This window comes from Sus scrofa, chromosome 1 (assembly GCF_000003025.6).
Source record: "Sus scrofa isolate TJ Tabasco breed Duroc chromosome 1, Sscrofa11.1, whole genome shotgun sequence".
Taxonomy (NCBI): domain Eukaryota; kingdom Metazoa; phylum Chordata; class Mammalia; order Artiodactyla; family Suidae; genus Sus; species Sus scrofa.
The window spans coordinates 164,415,902-164,433,900 of NC_010443.5; the positions used below are offsets into that span (position 1 = coordinate 164,415,902).

Below are 17,999 nucleotides of genomic sequence, written 5' to 3' on the forward strand. Positions count from 1 at the left end.
CTACTTCCTGTGCGAGAGGAAGCAATATTGAATACTCATATGTTCATCGATTGCTTTTTAATGAGTCACGAAAGTGGTTTTGATGCCAGGATTTGCCTTTCACCTTCAGATAAAATTTTTTCTTTCATACTCTGAAACAGTTTTTTTTTTTTTTTTTAAAAAGCTTTTTTGGAGGCTTTTTAAAATAATTATTGAATTACAAGACAGTAACTCCTGGATCCTGCAGTTGCTGCTTTGGCTCCTCCTCAGTCTCCAACCCGCTCCCACCTGCCCTAACATTTGTGTGGTAATGTGTCAAAATTCCAGTGTTTTGTCGCATTTGTTTTCCATTTTGATCTTCTCCTGGTGAAATAAGCATCTTGTTTCCCCATTTTGCAAGAGAAAACTGAGGTGTGGCAAGTGAAACGACATGGTCACACACAGCTAGTTGATGACCAGCTGGGGATAGGATCCAGGATTCCTGATGACTAGTGATTTGTTAACCTGACAACACTGTTCCACCCCAGTCTTTAGGAAAGTCTTGGCACAATAGCTTAAAGTCTTTGCCATGTCAGTTCTCTCCTTGGCTCCACCTTCTGAAAGCACAAATCAGAAGCCAGTTCCTTAGCTGGTGGGGTAGGCAGATAGACCATAGAGCAAACAGGGGAGGGGAGGGAGGCAAGTGGCACAAAGCCCAGACTTAGTTTTTTTCTCTGAAGGTGGGAGAATTCCTGATTTCTGCCGAGAGTCAGGAAAATGGGCAGAGTCAGCGTCCCTCCAACCCCTCACCCCCCCATGGTTGTGATTGCCTGAGGCCAGTGTTTCTTGCAAGGCAGTGCTGAGGTCAATGTACAGAGGAGACATTGCATCATGGGCAGAGGACTCGTCATGTAGTTACACCATTTTCATGTGTGATTGAGCCCTGGTGTGTTAAGGGCTTCACACTAGGATCTTACCCATGATGATAAGTTGCCTCCCTTGAAAGTATGGAACTTTTTGAAGAGGTAATACAGCATCATGATTAAGGTTAGACAGTCTCTCTGTCCAGGTTTGAATCCTGGCTCTGCCACTTACTGTGTGACCATGGACAAGTCCCTTCACCTGTCTGTGCTTGAGTTCTCTATCTGCTGTAATTGTAGGGTTGTGGATTAAATGCATTAATACATGTAGAACACTTGAAAGAGTATGCGGTGGGAATTCCTGTCATGGTTCAAGGGTTAACGAACCTGACTGGTAACCATGTGGTTACAGGTTTGATCCCTGGACTTGCTCACTGGGTTGAGGAACCGGCATTGCCATGAGCTGTGGTGTAGGTCATGGTCACGGCTCAGATCCCTCGTTGCTGTGGCTGTGGGATAGGCTGGCAGCTGTAGCTCCAATTCGACCCCTAGCCTGGGAACCTCCTTATGCTTCAGGTGTGGCCCTGAAAAGACAAAAGACGAAAAAAAAAAAAAAAAAAAAAGAAAGAAAGAAAAGTGTTTGTGGTGTTGTCAGGCAAGTTATTGTCCTTTCATCTAGCCCTCCTTCCCTCCCTCCCTTATACACACTCTGTGTGGTGTGTGTGTTCTTGACAGCAACTTTTTGGAGTCTGCCTTTCCAATCAGACGGCCAAGCTCTTCAGGCAACTCATCCAAGTTTTAGCTGTGGGGTCTGTCTGTATTTGACATGTGTTTCTAAATGTTGTCATTGATGGGCTCCTTTGTGGAGAGACCTTAGAGAAAAGAAAGCAGAGGGTGTGTACTGTGTACTCCCAGTCACACTTATTCCAGTCCCCACATCTGAAGGACTGGGGGTAGCAGTGCGTCTGAGTGGAGCCTTTTAGCTGGATAGGGACCAACTGTCTGCATAACAAAACACCATAGACTGAGTGGCTTAAACAACAGGAATTAGTTTTCTCATAGTTCTGGAGGCTTGAAGTCCTAAATGCGGGTACCAGCATGGTTGGGTTTTGGTGAGGCCTCTCTTCCTGGCTTGCAGACAGCTGCCTGCTTGCTGTGTCATCCTACAGCCTTTCTTTAAGAGTGTGTGGGGGGAAGGCCACCTCTCTTATAAGGCCATCAATCCTGATTAGGATTCAACTCATATGACCTTATTTAACTTTACCTCCTAAAAATCCTATCTCTAAATATAGTTACATCGGGGAGTTCCTGTTGTGGCACAGCAGAAACAGATCTGACTAGGGACCATGAGGTTGTGGGTTCGATCCCTGGCCTTGCTCAGTGGGTTAAGGATCCAGTGTTGATGTGAGCTGTGGTGTAGGTCACAGGTGCGGCTCAGATCCCGCATTGCTGTGATTGTGGCTGTGGCCAGCAGCTGTAGCTCTGATTGGACCCCTAGCGTGGGAACCTCTATATGCCTCGGGCTGGGGTGGGGGTGCGTGGCCCTAAAAAAAAAAAATACACACACACACATATAGTTACATTGGGAGTTAGGGTTTCAACAGGTCAGTTTGGGTGGCGGGCGGGGGCGGGGCATGGGGAGACAACTGATTGTTCAATCCCAGGCACCAGCCTTCTTACCTCTAGAGTTATCCAGTGAGGGAAATTGGGAAAGTCAGCCTTGTGTCCTCTTTGGCCCCATGTGTGTGTGATTTGTGAGGCAGTATTGGGTCTTCCTATAAACTGAGGAGGCAATGGGTCTCCATCTCCTTGCCTTCTTAAGGTTTGTCATAGAGTATGAGTGAAAAGTGGAAGATCATGCTTGCTGCTACTGTCCAAGCTCAGAAACGGTGTGTATGTTGAAGAGAGGGGGCACCAACGTTCTCATGTGTCTTGACAGCCTGTCTCATCACCTGTAACGTTTGTTTAGACTAGGGACAAAAATCAAATGAAACACAGTGGAAGCTCTCTTTATTATCCTCCTCTTAACAAGCTCCCAGGAGTAATGAATACTTTTCAGTTTTTTTGTGTAAAACACCCTAACAGGCTGCTCTCTGCCATACCCACTCTCTCTGGCACCCACTGGTTGAATTATGTGCTTACCAAGAGCTGGTTTGTTGCCAAAGTCATTTGTACAATTGTAGCTGGTATTGCAATTAAGTAATGTACTTATTATTTTGTTTTCTTGTGAACTTAAATTCTTTGAAGTAAAGCAGGCTTTTATGTTCACAAGGTTATTTGTGAGTTGCAAAATATTTCTCCCCACGTTCCCCCATTCAATCTGGGCTGCCACAGTCAGACAAGCAAAAATCGTGAGAATGTTTTCTTCTTGCATCTGTAATGGAAACCTGAGTAGCAGACAGTGACTGCTCCAGGCCTGTCAAATAGATACGTAATAATGTACTTATTTAAATCACATAAACTGACAAAATGTGACTGCAAATGAAGTGGTTTTCTTTTTTTTCCTTTATAATCACTAGTTAAAAGCCACGGAAAGACTCAATAAGTCCAAGTTACTAAAGAACATTACTGTCAAATTAGGTATGCATTAAAATTGGGGGAAATCATCAAACTCTTAAAATTTTACTCTGAGATTACTCTCTCTACATTTTTATTCTACTTTAGGGAATCAGGATTTGGGAATGACAGACATTGTATTACATTCTGACTCATGTAGGAAAGATGATGTGGGACTCTCACCAGGGGACCCTTATTCAAAGAGAGGGCCTCACTCTGTGGTGGAAGGCGGGTGAATTTCTATGTATATTGAAAAAATAAAAATTTTAGGTATATCTTGGAGTTCTGGTCATGGCTCAGCAGTTAATGAACTCGACTAGGATCCATGAGGATGCAGGTTCGATCCCTGGCCTTGCTCAGTGGGCTAAGGATCTGGTGTTGCTGTGAGCTGTGGTGTAGGTTACTGATGAGGCTTAGATCCTGCGTGGCTTTGGCTGTGGCTGTGGCTGGCAACTGTAGCTCCAATTGGACCCCTAGCATGGGAACCTCCATATGCCACGGGAGTGGCCCTGAAAAGCAAAAACAAAAACAAACAAACAAAAATTTAGCTATATCTTTTTTGTTCTATATTGATTGACCTTGTTCTTGACCTGATAACATTGGAAAGGAGGGTTTCTTTTTAATTAAAAAAAATTTATATGTCATACATGTATTAGGTATATTCATTTAAAATTGTATTGAAGTACAGTTGATTTACAGTGTTGTGTTAATGGAAAGGAAGATTTCTATTGTGATTCAGGTTAGAGCCTGTTTTGATGATTCACTTTGGTTTCAGTTTTAATGGTTTTAGGAAATAGATTTTATTTTGTTTATGGTGGTGTTAAAACAGACTAGTAGGGCTTTTGAAATTGGGGTTTAAAAGCAAATTAAAGTGGCTCACTCTGGATTTTAGCAGATTCTGTGGTTCCTCTAGTAGACTCGGAGCAAAGTGAGAGAGAATGAATTCCCTTATTTTACCAGTGAGGCGATCAGGCCTTGAGAGGTGATGTGTGTCAGAGGGGAGTTGTGCAGGGTGGCAGAGTGAAGGGGCTGAGCCAAGCAGATGGGACCTCCGCCAGCCTCCATCAGTTCTCTCTCTGGCCCTAGAGTGGAGGTCTCCACAGCAGGAGTGCTCCCCTGAGCGGACTTCTCTGATGACAGTGTTGACCTATGCTCCCACTTTGGGACAGGACCAACCTGGAGGCCTTGCAGAAGAAGCTGGAGGAGCTGGAGCTCGATGAACAGCAGCGGAAGCGCCTCGAGGCCTTTCTTACCCAGAAGCAGAAGGTGGGGGAACTGAAGGATGACGACTTCGAGAAGATCAGTGAGCTGGGTGCCGGCAATGGAGGTGTGGTGTTCAAGGTCTCCCACAAGCCGTCCGGCCTGGTCATGGCCCGAAAGGTAAGGCCAGTTTACAAGAAAACAAAACAAAACTGAATGAAGCTTGTCTTGGTGAACAGGTAATTGGATTATCTCTTAGAAGACCTGGGGGCCTGGTGACAAAAGTAGGGGGAAGACTGACTTTTCATTCAGTACCTTTATGTGCTGTTTGAGTTTTGAACGCATATTATCTATCAGATTATAAACAAACACACTAATGATGTTTAGTATATTTATCACCCTCTCCCTAGACTGGAAGCAGCTGACCTTTTGTTAGCTTTTTGTGTGCTCTGGAAAGAAAGCTAGGATTCTTGTTTGCCATTTATTGAGAGCAGGAGACGCTGCTTTCATTTACCCAGCCGCAGGCATGCTCAAAAGACCGATTTCATGTTGTCTCCCTACACTCCGCCCCTGCCAGTGGGTCTCCTTCATCTGCCTCCAGTGTAGCATCTCAGCTCCCCACCATGGCATGCAGTCTTAGGGCTGGACTTCCCTTTCTGGAGATCCGGGGTCCTCCTCTTTCTGATAATGAGGTTGGACTCTTGTTTTGCAGCATCCTGTGTTAATTCCTGCCACACTTTTTGGCCCAGGCTATTCCTTCCATCTTCTTACACACTGCACATCTTAAAGGCCCACCTCCCTGTGCAGCTTTCACTAGCTGTTCCAGCCCACACTAATAACTACTCCTTCTATGTCCTCTGACACTTATTGTTTGTTGATGGATGTTTTTAGAAGCTTAGGCTTATTCAGTAAACATTTCATGTGTCTGTCACATGTCTCCCAAGCTGAAACAAGGTACTGTGTTAGAGGGAGACATATGGTGACTCCTGAGGCCCTAGCTGAATCTCAATCTCCTGAGATCAAGGAGAAATCTCTTGGGCAGCTTAGGTGGCAGACCTAGTTCCTCATGCCCTTCTAGTCCTACCACCTTTGAGTATCAACCAAGTCCTCAAGGCCACTTTCCCCTCAGCTCTCAGCTTTACAGGTCCTTTTGTTCTTGGGAGGGGTGAATCTCCTCTTCCTCAGTCTTGGCTCTCTGGAGCAGAGGCACAGCTGCGCCCCCCCCACTACCGCCTCCCATTATAGCTCCTCCAGTGTCAACACCTGCCTTGCTATGTGGGCACTTAGTGCTCTGGTTGGGTAGAGACTTATTTGTTAAAACTTGCCTGTTTCCGCTCTTTCTTTTTTTTCTTTTTTCTTTTTGTCTTTTTGCCATTTCTAGGGCCACTCCTGCAGCATATGGAGGTTGCCAGGCTAGGGGTCTAATTGGAGCTGTAGTCACCGGTCTACGCCAGAGCCACAGCAACGTGGGATTCGAGCCGCGTCTGCAACCTACACCACAGCTCATGGCAATGCCGGATTCTTAACCCACTGAGCGAGGCCAGGGATCAAACCCACAACCTCATGGTTCCTAGTCGGATTTGTTAACCACTGTGTCACGACAGGAACTCCCTCTCTTTCTTTCTTTTTTTAGTTGTGTGTCTTTTTAGGGCTGCACCCTCAGCATATGGAGGTTCCCAGACTAGGGGTCAAATCAGAGTTATAGCTGCTGGTCTACGCTGCAGCCACAGCAACATGGGATCCAAGCCATGTCTGCGACCTACAACACAAGCTCACAGCAATGATCCTTAACCCGCTGAGCGAGGCCAGGGGTCAAACCTGCATCCTCATGGATACTAGTCGGGTTTTTTACCACTGAGCCATGATGGGAACTCCCTGTTTCCTCTCTTTCTACCTTTAAGAGCTTAGGCATTTAAGAAAGCATCTATCCATTCATCTAACCATCTATCTATTGAAATATTTTTAAAGCCTCTCTTCCTCCCACCTTTCTTTTCCAGCTAATTCACCTGGAGATCAAACCTGCAATCCGGAATCAGATTATAAGGGAGCTGCAGGTTCTACATGAGTGCAATTCCCCCTACATTGTGGGCTTCTACGGCGCATTCTACAGCGATGGTGAGATCAGTATCTGCATGGAGCACATGGTATGTAGCAACCTGTCAGCAGTGGCCTTGGGAGTTGGGTGGCTATGGTCTAATCTTTGGTCTGGGATGTGACTGGCTGCTTCCTTGTTCCTCCCTGGACCTGCATCCCTGTCTTGGACATCTAGGAAGTCTGACTGATAGAATAGCCAAAAAGATGACAGGTCTCCTTCCTAGGCCCCTGCCTCTTCAAAGAGACTAGCAGCAACCAGGCATCCTTGGTGGGTGTGCCTAGAGTACATCTTCCATTTGTCTAGATGGCAAGATTTCGATGTGGGTAAAATCTGGTTTATACTGTTTAAATCCACTTATTACATGCAATGCTGTGTGCTCAGCACATAGTTCTAGGGTTAAGAGATGAGTGGTGACAATCCTGCCTCCAGAGAGTTTATAATCTGCTTTAAGAGCAGCATTAGCAAAACTAATGATGATAAATGTTATTGGCTGTATATTGTATCAAGCACTGCCCTAAGCAAATTATTATTTTATTGCATTTTTACAACCACCTTGTTGGGTTGGGTAGATTATCTGTGTTTTGCACATGAGAAAACTTGAGGCTCAGAGAAATGGAATAACTTAACCAAGGTCATGAAGCTGGTAAGTGGAAATGGTAGAATTTAAACCAAGGCTGTCTGACCCCAGTGTACTTTGTCAAATCTACTAGATAGTGATTGAGGCTCTATTTCCATCGTTGATGGCCAGAATTTCAAAGTCAGAGGCTGGCTCTATGATTGCTATTTTTTCTGTCCCCAGTAGGCAGCATGGCACGGGGGGCTTTGAAATCTGAGATGTTTGTTCTTTTTTTTTTTTTTTTTAATGGCAGCACCTGCAGGGCATATGGAAGTTCCCGGGCTAGGGGTTGAATTGGAGCTGCAGCTGCTGGCCTGCCCCACAGCCACAGCAATGCAGGAGCTGAGTTGTGTCTGAGACCCACGCTACAGCTTGTGGCAGCACTGGGTCTTTAACCCACTGAGCAAGGCCAGGGATCAAATCTGCATTCTCACAGATACTATGTTGGGTTCTTAACCCACTAAGCCACAGTGGGAACTCCCATGAGATGTTTATTCAGATCTCCCTTCTCCACAAAAATCTAGGTGGACGCCTTGTCTCATTTGCCATTGTGTCTCCAAAACCATAGCAGGTGCTCAATAATTGTTTACTGATTGTCACCTTCTTGTCATGACTTTGGGCAAGCTTATCTATCTTCCTAATTCTGAGTTTCCTCATCTGTGAAATGACCATTATTCCCCCTGCTTTGTTGTGATGAGGATTAATTAAGATATGTAAGTCTGCCAGCATGCTGCCTGACTCAAAGCATATCTTCTGAAAACATTAGCTCTTGCTTTATTCTTGTGGGGCCTGATGGTTCAGAGACAAGGGCTGACATGTTTGAGTCTATACACTTTGTGGTGCTTCGCTTTCTGTCCAACCTAGTGTCCCTCAGCAACCTTTCCTCTTCCTTTTTGATGCTATAGATCTCTCACCTCTGGAATGAGAGCCCAGTGCTTGATCTTAATGAATTCCAGCGGGACCCTCCTAGGAGGTTTGTCCCTTGCTGGTGCCCCCCCATTATTTTGAACATCTCTTCATTTTAATGATCAAGAAGTGCTGGAGTTCCCGTCGTGGCGCAGTGGATAACGAATCCGACTAGGAACCATGAGGTTTCGGGTTCGGTCCCTGCCCTTGCTCAGTGGGTTAACATCCGGCGTTGCCGTGAGCTGTGGTGTAGGTTGCAGACGCGGCTCGGATCCCGCGTTGCTGTGGCTCTGGCGGGTGGGCCGGTGGCTACAGCTCCGATTCAACCCCTAGCCTGGGAACCTCCATATGTCGCGGGAGCGAGCCAAGAAATAGAAACAACAACAACAACAACAAAAGACAAAAAAAAAAAAAAAAAAAAAAAGTGCCATACACAGTATTGCAGGCATATAATAATTTCTGTGGTGCCATATGGAACATAGATTCTGGTGTCTTCTGTGTATCTGAAGGCCACTGAGAAAGCTCTCATTCCTTTTTGCTTCAAGGAGAGTGAAGCAGTCTCTGTGGGAAGCATGTGAATGTTTCTATCGTGGTCCTAGCCTAGGCCTGGGGTGCTTTTAAAATTTTTCTTTCGGCTGCTTCCAAGGCATGTGGAAGTTCCCAGGCCAGGGATCAAACCTGCGCCGTAGCAGTGACATGGCTGGAGCCTTAATCTGCTGAGCCACATAGGAACTCCCCTGGGGTGCTGATTATTTTCTCCTTGGGTCTTAGACTTCCTACAGTGAAGTGGGCAGGGCATCAGGAGGGAGCTCTTCCTTATCCTTTGCATTTCTTGTGCTCTTTGTGCCCATAATGGTTGGCTTTCCAGCTTTTGCGCAAGAGTTGGATTAAGATGTGTGAATGGCCATGGAGGTCTTTGAAAACTAGAAGGAAAAGAAGGTGGAGGCGATGATGATCAACCATTGATAAAACAGGGAAGACCAGAGTAGCCTTCTTTCCTCTTGGGTCTTGCCAAGATAACAGAAGACGGGTGGTGGTGTGGCTAGACATAATAGTAATTAGCTATCACACCTTCTACTGCTTGAGTCCTTTTCCCATTATGTTGAGTTATTAATCACATCAGCCTGTCGTAGGAGGTACATTGACCTCCATTTTTCCCCCAAGACGGTAGATGAAGAGAGTAAGGTCTTGAGAGGTTTAGTAGTTAGTCTAAGTTGTATAACCAATAAGCGTCAGAACTGAACTCTAACCAATGTCTCTAGCCAGGTCCATTTCCTTTAAATTTTATACTCTTTCCATTATGCTATTAAGTCCTATACTCTCTTAGGATTTTCTCATCTCGGCAGAGAAATATTGGGCCAGATCTTTTCTAGGGACCCCATGCTAACATTCTGTGTTTCTGTGGTTTAGAGCCCTTGTAAGTATATCAGTGTGGGTTCAGCTTCACAAACACTTCTTTTAGTGCCTATCAGTGCAAGATGCCACATGTGCTCCCAAGGGTTTGGAGACATTGAGAGTAGTGTCTCTGTCCCCTAGAGCTGTTCAGAGGCTGGATGGTGTGCTCTAGGGCCTTCTCGAGTGAGGAGCGTTAGTGTGGCGATGAGAGCTTCTCAGCACCAGGTATGTGTCCTCTCATACCTGCTGTCTTCTGAACTGTCAGAAACTCTTTCCTGAGTAACCTCAAAGTTCTGTGCCACTCAGAATTCTCCCTTTAATAGGGAACCAGGAGGCTATTTCATAGGTTGGAAAGCCTAGGGTGCTTGCTTCAGAGGTTAGGATCAGGCCTCAGACATTGATAGGCAGTGGCCTATCCATTTATTCAGACCCTGCTGGAACCCCTTTTATTGGCCTTCTATGGCCTCTTGCCATGTGGAGTTCAGTCTCTCTTTTGTCTTAAATTGGCCTGTGTTGAGGTTTCCTCATTCTAGAATCCTTCTTTCTTCACTCTGGATTCAGAGATACTGATTGCAGCTTTGTGCTCCGTACCCTCGTCCAGCCTTTTGCTTCTGGAAGAGATGATGCAGGACGTGACAAGGGTAGGTTTCCCATTTTCTTGGCCCATTTCCAGTACCAGCAGGTCAGTTGTTCTCCCCCATGGATTTGGCTCTGTGGGGATGGTGGGATCCTCCCACATAAGTTCCCGAAGCAGAAGGTATCTTTGGAATTACCCTGGGGAGCCTGAGCCTGGAAAACGGCAGTCAGAGGCTGGATGGGTTAAAACCTTTTTTTTTTTTTTTTCTTTCCTGTCTTTTAGGGCCACACCCGAGGCACATGAAGGTTCCCAGGCTAGGGGTCTAATCGGAGCTGTTGCTGCCGGCCTACGCCACAGCCACAGCAGTGTAGGATCTGAGCCGCATCTGTGACCTACACCACAGCTCACAACAATGCCGGATCCTTAACCCACCGAGCAAGGTCAGGGATTGAACCTGCTTCCTCATGGATGCTAGTCAGATTTCATTTCTGCTGAGCCATGACGGGAACTCCCAGGTCAGAACTTTTTTGAGGGCCGAACACAGTATCTGGTATCATTAGCTGCCATGTGTTGAATGGCTAAATGAGGGAGGCCTGGATGGGGAAGACCGTGGTCAGGCCTGGGGCTCAGCAAGAGAAAGTTAGGGCCCTCTGTTCCTGGGTATCCATAGGCCCGGGGTTTGGGGGGGGTGGGGGTGGGGGCGGCTGGAATCATCTGTTAATACTAGTGGAGCAGGAGTTCCCGTTGTGGTGCAGTAGAAACGAATCTGACTAGGAATCATGAGGTTGCGGGTTCGATCTCTGGCCTTGCTCAGTGGGTTAAGGATCTGGTGTTGGCATGAGCTGTGGTGTAGGTCACAGATCTGGCCCGGATCTGGTGTTGCTGTGACTCTGGCATAGGCCGGCAGCAACAGCTCTGATTAGACCCCTCGCTTGGGAACCTCCATGTGCAGTGGGTGCGGCCCTAAAAAGGCAAAAAAAAAAAAACAAAAACGCTAAAAAAACAAACTAGTGGAGCAGCTCAGAGCTGCCAGAGACGGGACCCTGTAAGGAAGCAGTTGTGGCCTGAAGTCCAAGCAGCTGTGCTCCAGAGTAGCTTTGTGCTCTAGGTCTGGACACTTTCACCCCGTCCTTGTGCCTGAGCAGGCCCTCCTGCACTAGCTGCCTGTGACAGGAAGACTGTCTCACTGCTGGCTGCCACTTCTCTTTGGGAATTTCTGCTTTGTCTCAGCTTCCACATTTCAAAGGTGTTGTCATGAAGAGCTCTGGTCATTAGCCGTATCCTAGTGTCTGGGATTCTTTGGTCTTCTTTGTGTCCATCTTTGCACGATGTTCTTTGTTATTAACACCCCCCGCCAACACTTTATTATGAAAAATTTCAAAAATACAGAAAGTTGTAGGAATTGTGTAATGTACACTCTAAACCTACCACCTAGATTCTACCATTAACATTTTGGTACATTTGCTTTACCACATACAATCCACTTATCCATTGTTCAGTTTATTTTTTTGGGTGGATTTTAAAGTAAATTTGTCATCAGTGTGCATTGAACCCTGTCTTCAGTGCACTTGGCCAGGGGCTGACCTTTCTTAGAAATAAGCTGTGTTTGCACTGCTGAGCCTGAATTTTGAGACCCAAGAGGTAAGTGGATACACCCCAATCAGAACAGGAATGTTCTTATCTCTGGGGAGGTAGATTCTTACTCAGGTGGTAGCTGAGCAACCAGAGAGCTTGGGTCTCAAGGTTGATGTTTCTCAGGCAGGAGTGAAAGCTTTTGAGCTCTTTTTTTCTTTTTCATAAAGCATTTGTCTCTTCTATAGAAAACCTTCACAAAAGCACCACCGACTTAGTTAATAATTGGCTTCTAAAAATAAGCACAATTTCAGCAGCTTTAGTCGGTGAAGGCAGGTCCTTGGCAACAGTGAAGTAGAATTAAAAGGCTGTGAGGTGAGTCGCCAGCAAGGCTAGGTGATCCTGATTATGGTTCACGCTTCTTGAATGTGGCTAATCCCATTGTTCACACTGTAACTCTGCTTGTAGCTCAGAAGGAGGTTAAAGGGAAAAGAGCCAGGGTTTCTTTGTTTTTAACAGAAGTGTTTACCACCACTCCCAGGGAAAATGTAAACCAATACAGTTAACTGGGCTGCCCTCTGGCCTGGCTGTGGAACCTGAGAACCACAGGGCTAGCTCTTGCGCCTCCTTTGCTTCAGATTTTGACGGAGTTGCCCTGTTACCTAGGTTTAAGTGTATAGTTCTCCCAGATAATTAGGCAAATTCATTTAAACAAAGGGTCTGAAACTGCAGTGAATTGAAAACAAAATAGAATTGGCTCAGAAACTTTCTACACTGGAGTCCCTGTTCCTGTCAGGAAGGGAAATTGAGAGGTGTGGTGGCATTTCTAGGAGCCTGTTGACTTGGGTGTGGTTACCTAGGCTGTGATACTGTCCTGATTTGGCCACCAGGGGCCTGTGGCATTGTAAAGGCAGCCAGGCTCAATGGATGACTCAGACCTCAGCCTGGGTAGGGCCCTACCAGGGCTCTTGGAAAATTAGTGTGTTCACAGGGAACTTCTTTCTGGCTCTGATGAATAATTCCACTCTCAGAGCCATGTGGAGATTATGGCACATTTGATTTTAGGTTGAATTTTGGAATCCTCCCTGTGCTCCTTGATTGACTGACCCAGCATTAGGTAGTGGTGCTGGGGAGTTTATTATGGCGAAAAGTCTAACATAGTCAGAGGTGTTAGTGTGCATTTGACCTCACACCCGTACAGCTTGCTTTTTCCATCAGCATCTGTGATCCAGAGTTGACCTATGATAGAAAGCCATTTGGCATTGGTCCAAACTATGCTTTTCATAAGCGTAGAATTTTTAAGTTGATAATTTATTTTTAGTATTGATTTAGTTGACATTTCCCAAGAGGTCTGTATCTCAGAAGGAGTATTACTAATTTTCTTACCTCCCTTAGAAAGAAAGCGGCATTGTATCTGCCTAACAATGCCTTTGCACAAAATGGGTGCTTAGTAATTATTTGTTAATTGATTTACAGATTTAATTCTACACTCTCATAAACGGGTGTAGTGATTTTAAAAGGTAAATATTTATTCATTGTAGAAAAATTATAAACTACAAAAATGTACAAAGAGGAAACTGTCACACAGCAAAAATCTCTGTTGATCTTATTGTCTAGACTGGAAATAACCATTCGTAACATTTTTTCTTTTTAGGGCCACACCTTGGGCATATGGAAGTTCCTGGCCTAGGGCTTGAATTGGAGCTGCAGCTGCCAGCCTATGCCACAGCAAGGCCAGATCCTAGCAGCCTCTGTGACCTACACTGCAGCTTGCAGCAGCACTTGATCCCAACCCAGTGAGTGAGGCCAGGGATCCAGCCCACATCCTCATGGTTACTAGTCAGGTTCATTACCACCGAGCCATAATGGGAGCTTCATCCATCATTTTTGATATTCTAGTTTTGTTGACTATACGCACACTTTTTTTTTTTTTTTTTTTTTTCTTTTTCGGCTGCAGCTAGGGTATATGGAAGTTCCTGGGCCAGGGAGCCAATCTGAGCTATAGCTTTGACCAATGCCACAGCTGTGGCAACTTTGGATTGTTAACCCAGTGCACTGGGCTGGGGATTGAACAGGCACCTCCATAGAGACAAGCCAGATCTGTAACCCACTGCGCTGCAAGCAAGAACCCCACATTTTTAAAATTTTTATCAAAATATGTGGGAGTTCCTGTTGTGATTCAGCAGGTTAAGAACCCGACGCAGGGTCCGTGAGGAGCAGGTTGGCTCCCTGGTCTTGCTCAGTGGGTTAAGGATCTGGTGTTGCTGTGAGCTATGGTGTAGGTTGTAAATTCAGCTCAGATCTGGCATTGCTATGGCTGTGTTATAGGCCGGTAGTTGCAGCTCTTATTTGATCCCTAGCCTGGGAACTACCATATGCTGCAGGTGCAACCCTAAAAAGAAAAAAACTGTGATCATATTCTATCCTTCTTTTGCTTATCATTTTATGCATTGTTCTACAAACTTACATTGCATAGTTACAGCGTGGAGGCTGGGTGGTTTTGGAGGCAGGGGGTCTATGGGAACATCTCTCTGTTTATCCTACCCAGATCTCATCACCTCCAAGGCTCAGTTTCCGGGTCACTCTTGTTGTGAGCCCTTTCCTTGGCTGAAGTGTCAGGGAATTGCGTCCTCCTTTGAGTACCTGTAGGAACACATGCTCTCTTCATTCAGCTCTTTCTTCCCTGCCTTGTTTCAGAGGAGGAAATTTAAGGTGCCTTGCCTCTTTGTGAGTATGTTCTGTCTCTCCAAGCAGAGTATATATATATTTTTTGTACTTATAGCTTTTTCCATTCCTGGTTTGTCACATATCCCAGTGCCTTACACAGAAGTAATAAGGATTACTTCCCACTGTGGTGCAGTGGGTTAGGGATGCAGCATCATCTCTTTGGTGGTGTGGGTTTGGTCTCAGCCTAGTGCAGTGGCTTGAGGATGCGGTGTTGCCACAGCTGTGGTGTGAGTCCCAGCTGCAGCTTGAAGTTGATCCCTGCCTGGGACTTTCCATGTGCCATGGGTTTGGTCATTAAAAAAAAAAAAGCGGAGTTTCCATCGTGGCTCAGAGGTTATCAAACCTGACTAGCATCCATGAAGCCTCGGGGTTCGATCCCTGGCCTCGCTCAGTGGGTTAAGGATCTGGTGCTGCAGTGAGCTGTGGTGTAGGTTGCAGATGTAGCTTGGATCCAGTGTTGCTGTGGCTGTGGCATAGGCCGGCGGCTACAGCTCCGATTAGACCCCCTAGCATGGGACCCTCCATATGCCCTAAAAAGACAAAAAGGCCAAAAAAGGGGGGGGGGGATTAATAGATGATAGTTGGTGATGGGACCTGCCCAGGGTAGACAGGATATTTTAGAAAATCTGAGTTTGTAGGAATTACCTCTACTTCCAGGGTAATTTTCTATTGCAACGGATAATTAGCTATACCTAAAAACGATAGATGCAGGGACCTGTTTCTGTGTCAGTACATGGAGGCTCCTTGAGTGAGCATTTTTTCAAGATCTTAGACTAAAATGTAGACTCCATGAACGGGAAGGCCTTTGATCCCTGCAGGGACTGGCTTTGTCCCACACGTGTGTCCCTCTTGCATGCTCCCTTTCCACCACCTCTGCCCGGGATCCCAGCTCATGTTGTCTTCCCCAGTCAGCTCCTTGCTAATCTCCTAGTCTCTTTCTCTCAGCTGCTATATTTGTGTAGCTTTCATCTGCCTCTGTCAAGTCTCACTTCCTCAGTGAGGCTCCGTAATCTGGCCACAGATGGCCATTTCCAGCCTGATCCATCTCCACATTTCTTCATACACCTGCAGTGAATGAACCCCATGTCATCCCAGGAGGATTAAGCAATCTAATACTTCTCTGCTTTGATCTTGTTCTTTTCTCCCCTTGCTCCTCTCTTCCAGGTATAAAAGTCATAACTCATTCTTTGGGTCAGGTTTCAGTGCAAATACTATCTTCTAAGTAAAGTCAAATTTCTCCCTTCTTCTACCTGCATGTAGCACTTTTATTATACATTTATTCTGTTTTATTATAATTTATTGAGTTGTATATCTTCCCTACTAGATTGTAAACTCGCTGAGGACAAAAACAAGGTCTTTTTTTGTATCTCTATCCCCTAGAGAACTTAACACAGTGCATGGGAGTTCCCGTCGTGGTGCAGTGGTTAACGAATCCGACTAGGAACCATGAGATTGCGGGTTTGATCCCTGGCCTTGCTCAGTGGGTTGAGGATCCGGCGTTGCCATGAGCTGTGGTGTAGATTGCAGACGTGGCTCGGATCCTGCATTGCTGTTGGCTGTGGTGTAGGCTGGCAGCTATAGCTCCGATTTGACCCCTAGCCTGGGAACCTCCATATGCTGTGGGAGTGGCCCAAGAAATGGCAAAAAGACAAAAAAAAAAAAAAAAAAAAGATATCTGAGGTGAATGATTTTTTTCTATGGCATTTTTCTTTGTATTTTATTAAATATAATTTGTTAGGATAATGTCAAATGCAAGTTGTGACTTAAACGGTGGTGATAAAATGGCAAGCCTCTATTGAGCCCTTACTATGGGGTGGACACTGTTCTAAGGGCTTTATATGTATCAGCTTGTTTAATACTTATAATAGTCATATGATTATTTTGATAGCCTTATAATTATTATCACCCCCCGCTTTTCTTTTGGCCACACCTATGACATGTGGAAGTTCCCAGGCCAGGGATCAAACCCAAGCCACAGCAGTGACAACCAGATCCTTAACCTGCTAGGTCACTGGGGAACTATCACTCCCTTTTTACGAGTTGAGTAACTTGATCAAAGTCCACTAGATAGTCAATGACAGCATTGGGATGCAAGTTTAGAGTTTGCCCTTAGAGCCTGCACTCCTAACTGCTGCTGTGTTCTATCAGTTCCCTATAGCGAACCACTGAATCAGTCATTTGACCACTGATTTAGTAATTGTTTAACGATTATTCATAGGATTTGAGTTACTAGTCATTTGTCGGCTCCCACAATGTTTTGCATTCATGTCTTATTTGCTCTCTGGAACAAACCAAAGGGTACCCTTCTAGGAGGATTTATCATGGGTGAGATTTTACTTTCTTGCTGAAGTTTAACACTTGAAAGAAGGGTTAGAAACAATGTTACTAAATGGGCTGGTATTCTTGTTCATAGGATGGGGGTTCCTTGGATCAAGTCCTGAAGAAAGCTGGAAGAATTCCTGAACAAATTTTAGGAAAAGTTAGCATTGCTGTGAGTATATTGAGTTTTTCTTCCAAGTCCCCTCATTGATAAGGTGAATTGGTAGGAAATGGACAAGGAGGAAAGTAGGAAGTCAGCAAAAGGAAGATTAGTGAGAAAAGTGGAGTTTCTCACTAGAATTTTCCCTATCTAGATTCTAGATATACTATTCCCCCCATCTTTCACTCTTTGAATCTAGAAAAGTAACTTTCTCCATATTAAAATTTGTGTCTTGAAAAATAGAATGGGGTATCCCAGAAGAATTCCCATTTGTGGTATCAGAAAGCCTTTTTAAAAAAAATACTGAAGATTTAGAAAAAATGAATTCAAGCAAAGTGCTTTTTTGTTGAAGTTGTCTAAATTTGCAGTAATCAATTTTGCTTAAAAATCGTACTCTACATACCATTTTAAAAAGACAGTGTCTTCATAAAGTGGGTTAAAAAAATCAAACAAAAGAAAAATATAAAAAGGCAAGAAGGCAAATTTGTGATATTAGTGGAAATATTTTTCAGATCATTTTAAAATAAACAGTGGAGTATTCTTTTCTAAACAGCACTATTCCAGCTTCCATCTTTTTACATTTCCTTTCTCCTAGGTAATAAAAGGTCTCACATACCTGAGGGAGAAGCACAAGATTATGCACAGAGGTAAGATATTACTTGCTAGTTATGTTTTGGATTTTAGCTGAGCTGTAAAAGTTGTTGCATCCTCTTTTGTGTTTTTCTTTGGTATGCCAGCCATTTAATAGTATTTACATTTTTTACCACAACTTTTTGACTGCTTTTAGTTTGATGTCTGGAGTAGCAAGAACCACGCCACCCTCTTGGAGTTCCCATTGTGGCTCAGTGGGTTAAGAACTCGACTAGTATCCACGAGGGTGTGGGTTCGTAATCTGTGGCCTTGCTCAGTGGGTTAAAGGTTCTGCGTTGCCGTGAACTGTGCTGTAGGTCTCAGATGAGCTCTGATCCTGTGTTGCTGTGGCTATGGCCGGCAGCTGAGCTTCAATTCGACCCCTAGCCTGGGAACTTCCATATGCCGTGAATACAGCCCTAAAAAAC

General features: G+C 45.0%; 1 protein-coding gene across 1 annotated transcript in view; it reads left to right on the plus strand.

The window, feature by feature from the left end:
• The window catches only part of MAP2K1 (mitogen-activated protein kinase kinase 1), a gene marked incomplete in the record, with an annotated part of 87,422 nt that overhangs the window by 34,010 nt on the left and 35,413 nt on the right, over nt 1-17,999 (plus strand). The window contains 3 exon segments of the mRNA NM_001143716.1: nt 4,544-4,754; nt 6,572-6,718; nt 17,549-17,588. Of these exon segments, the coding sequence (NP_001137188.1) occupies nt 4,544-4,754; nt 6,572-6,718; nt 17,549-17,588 (398 nt within the window).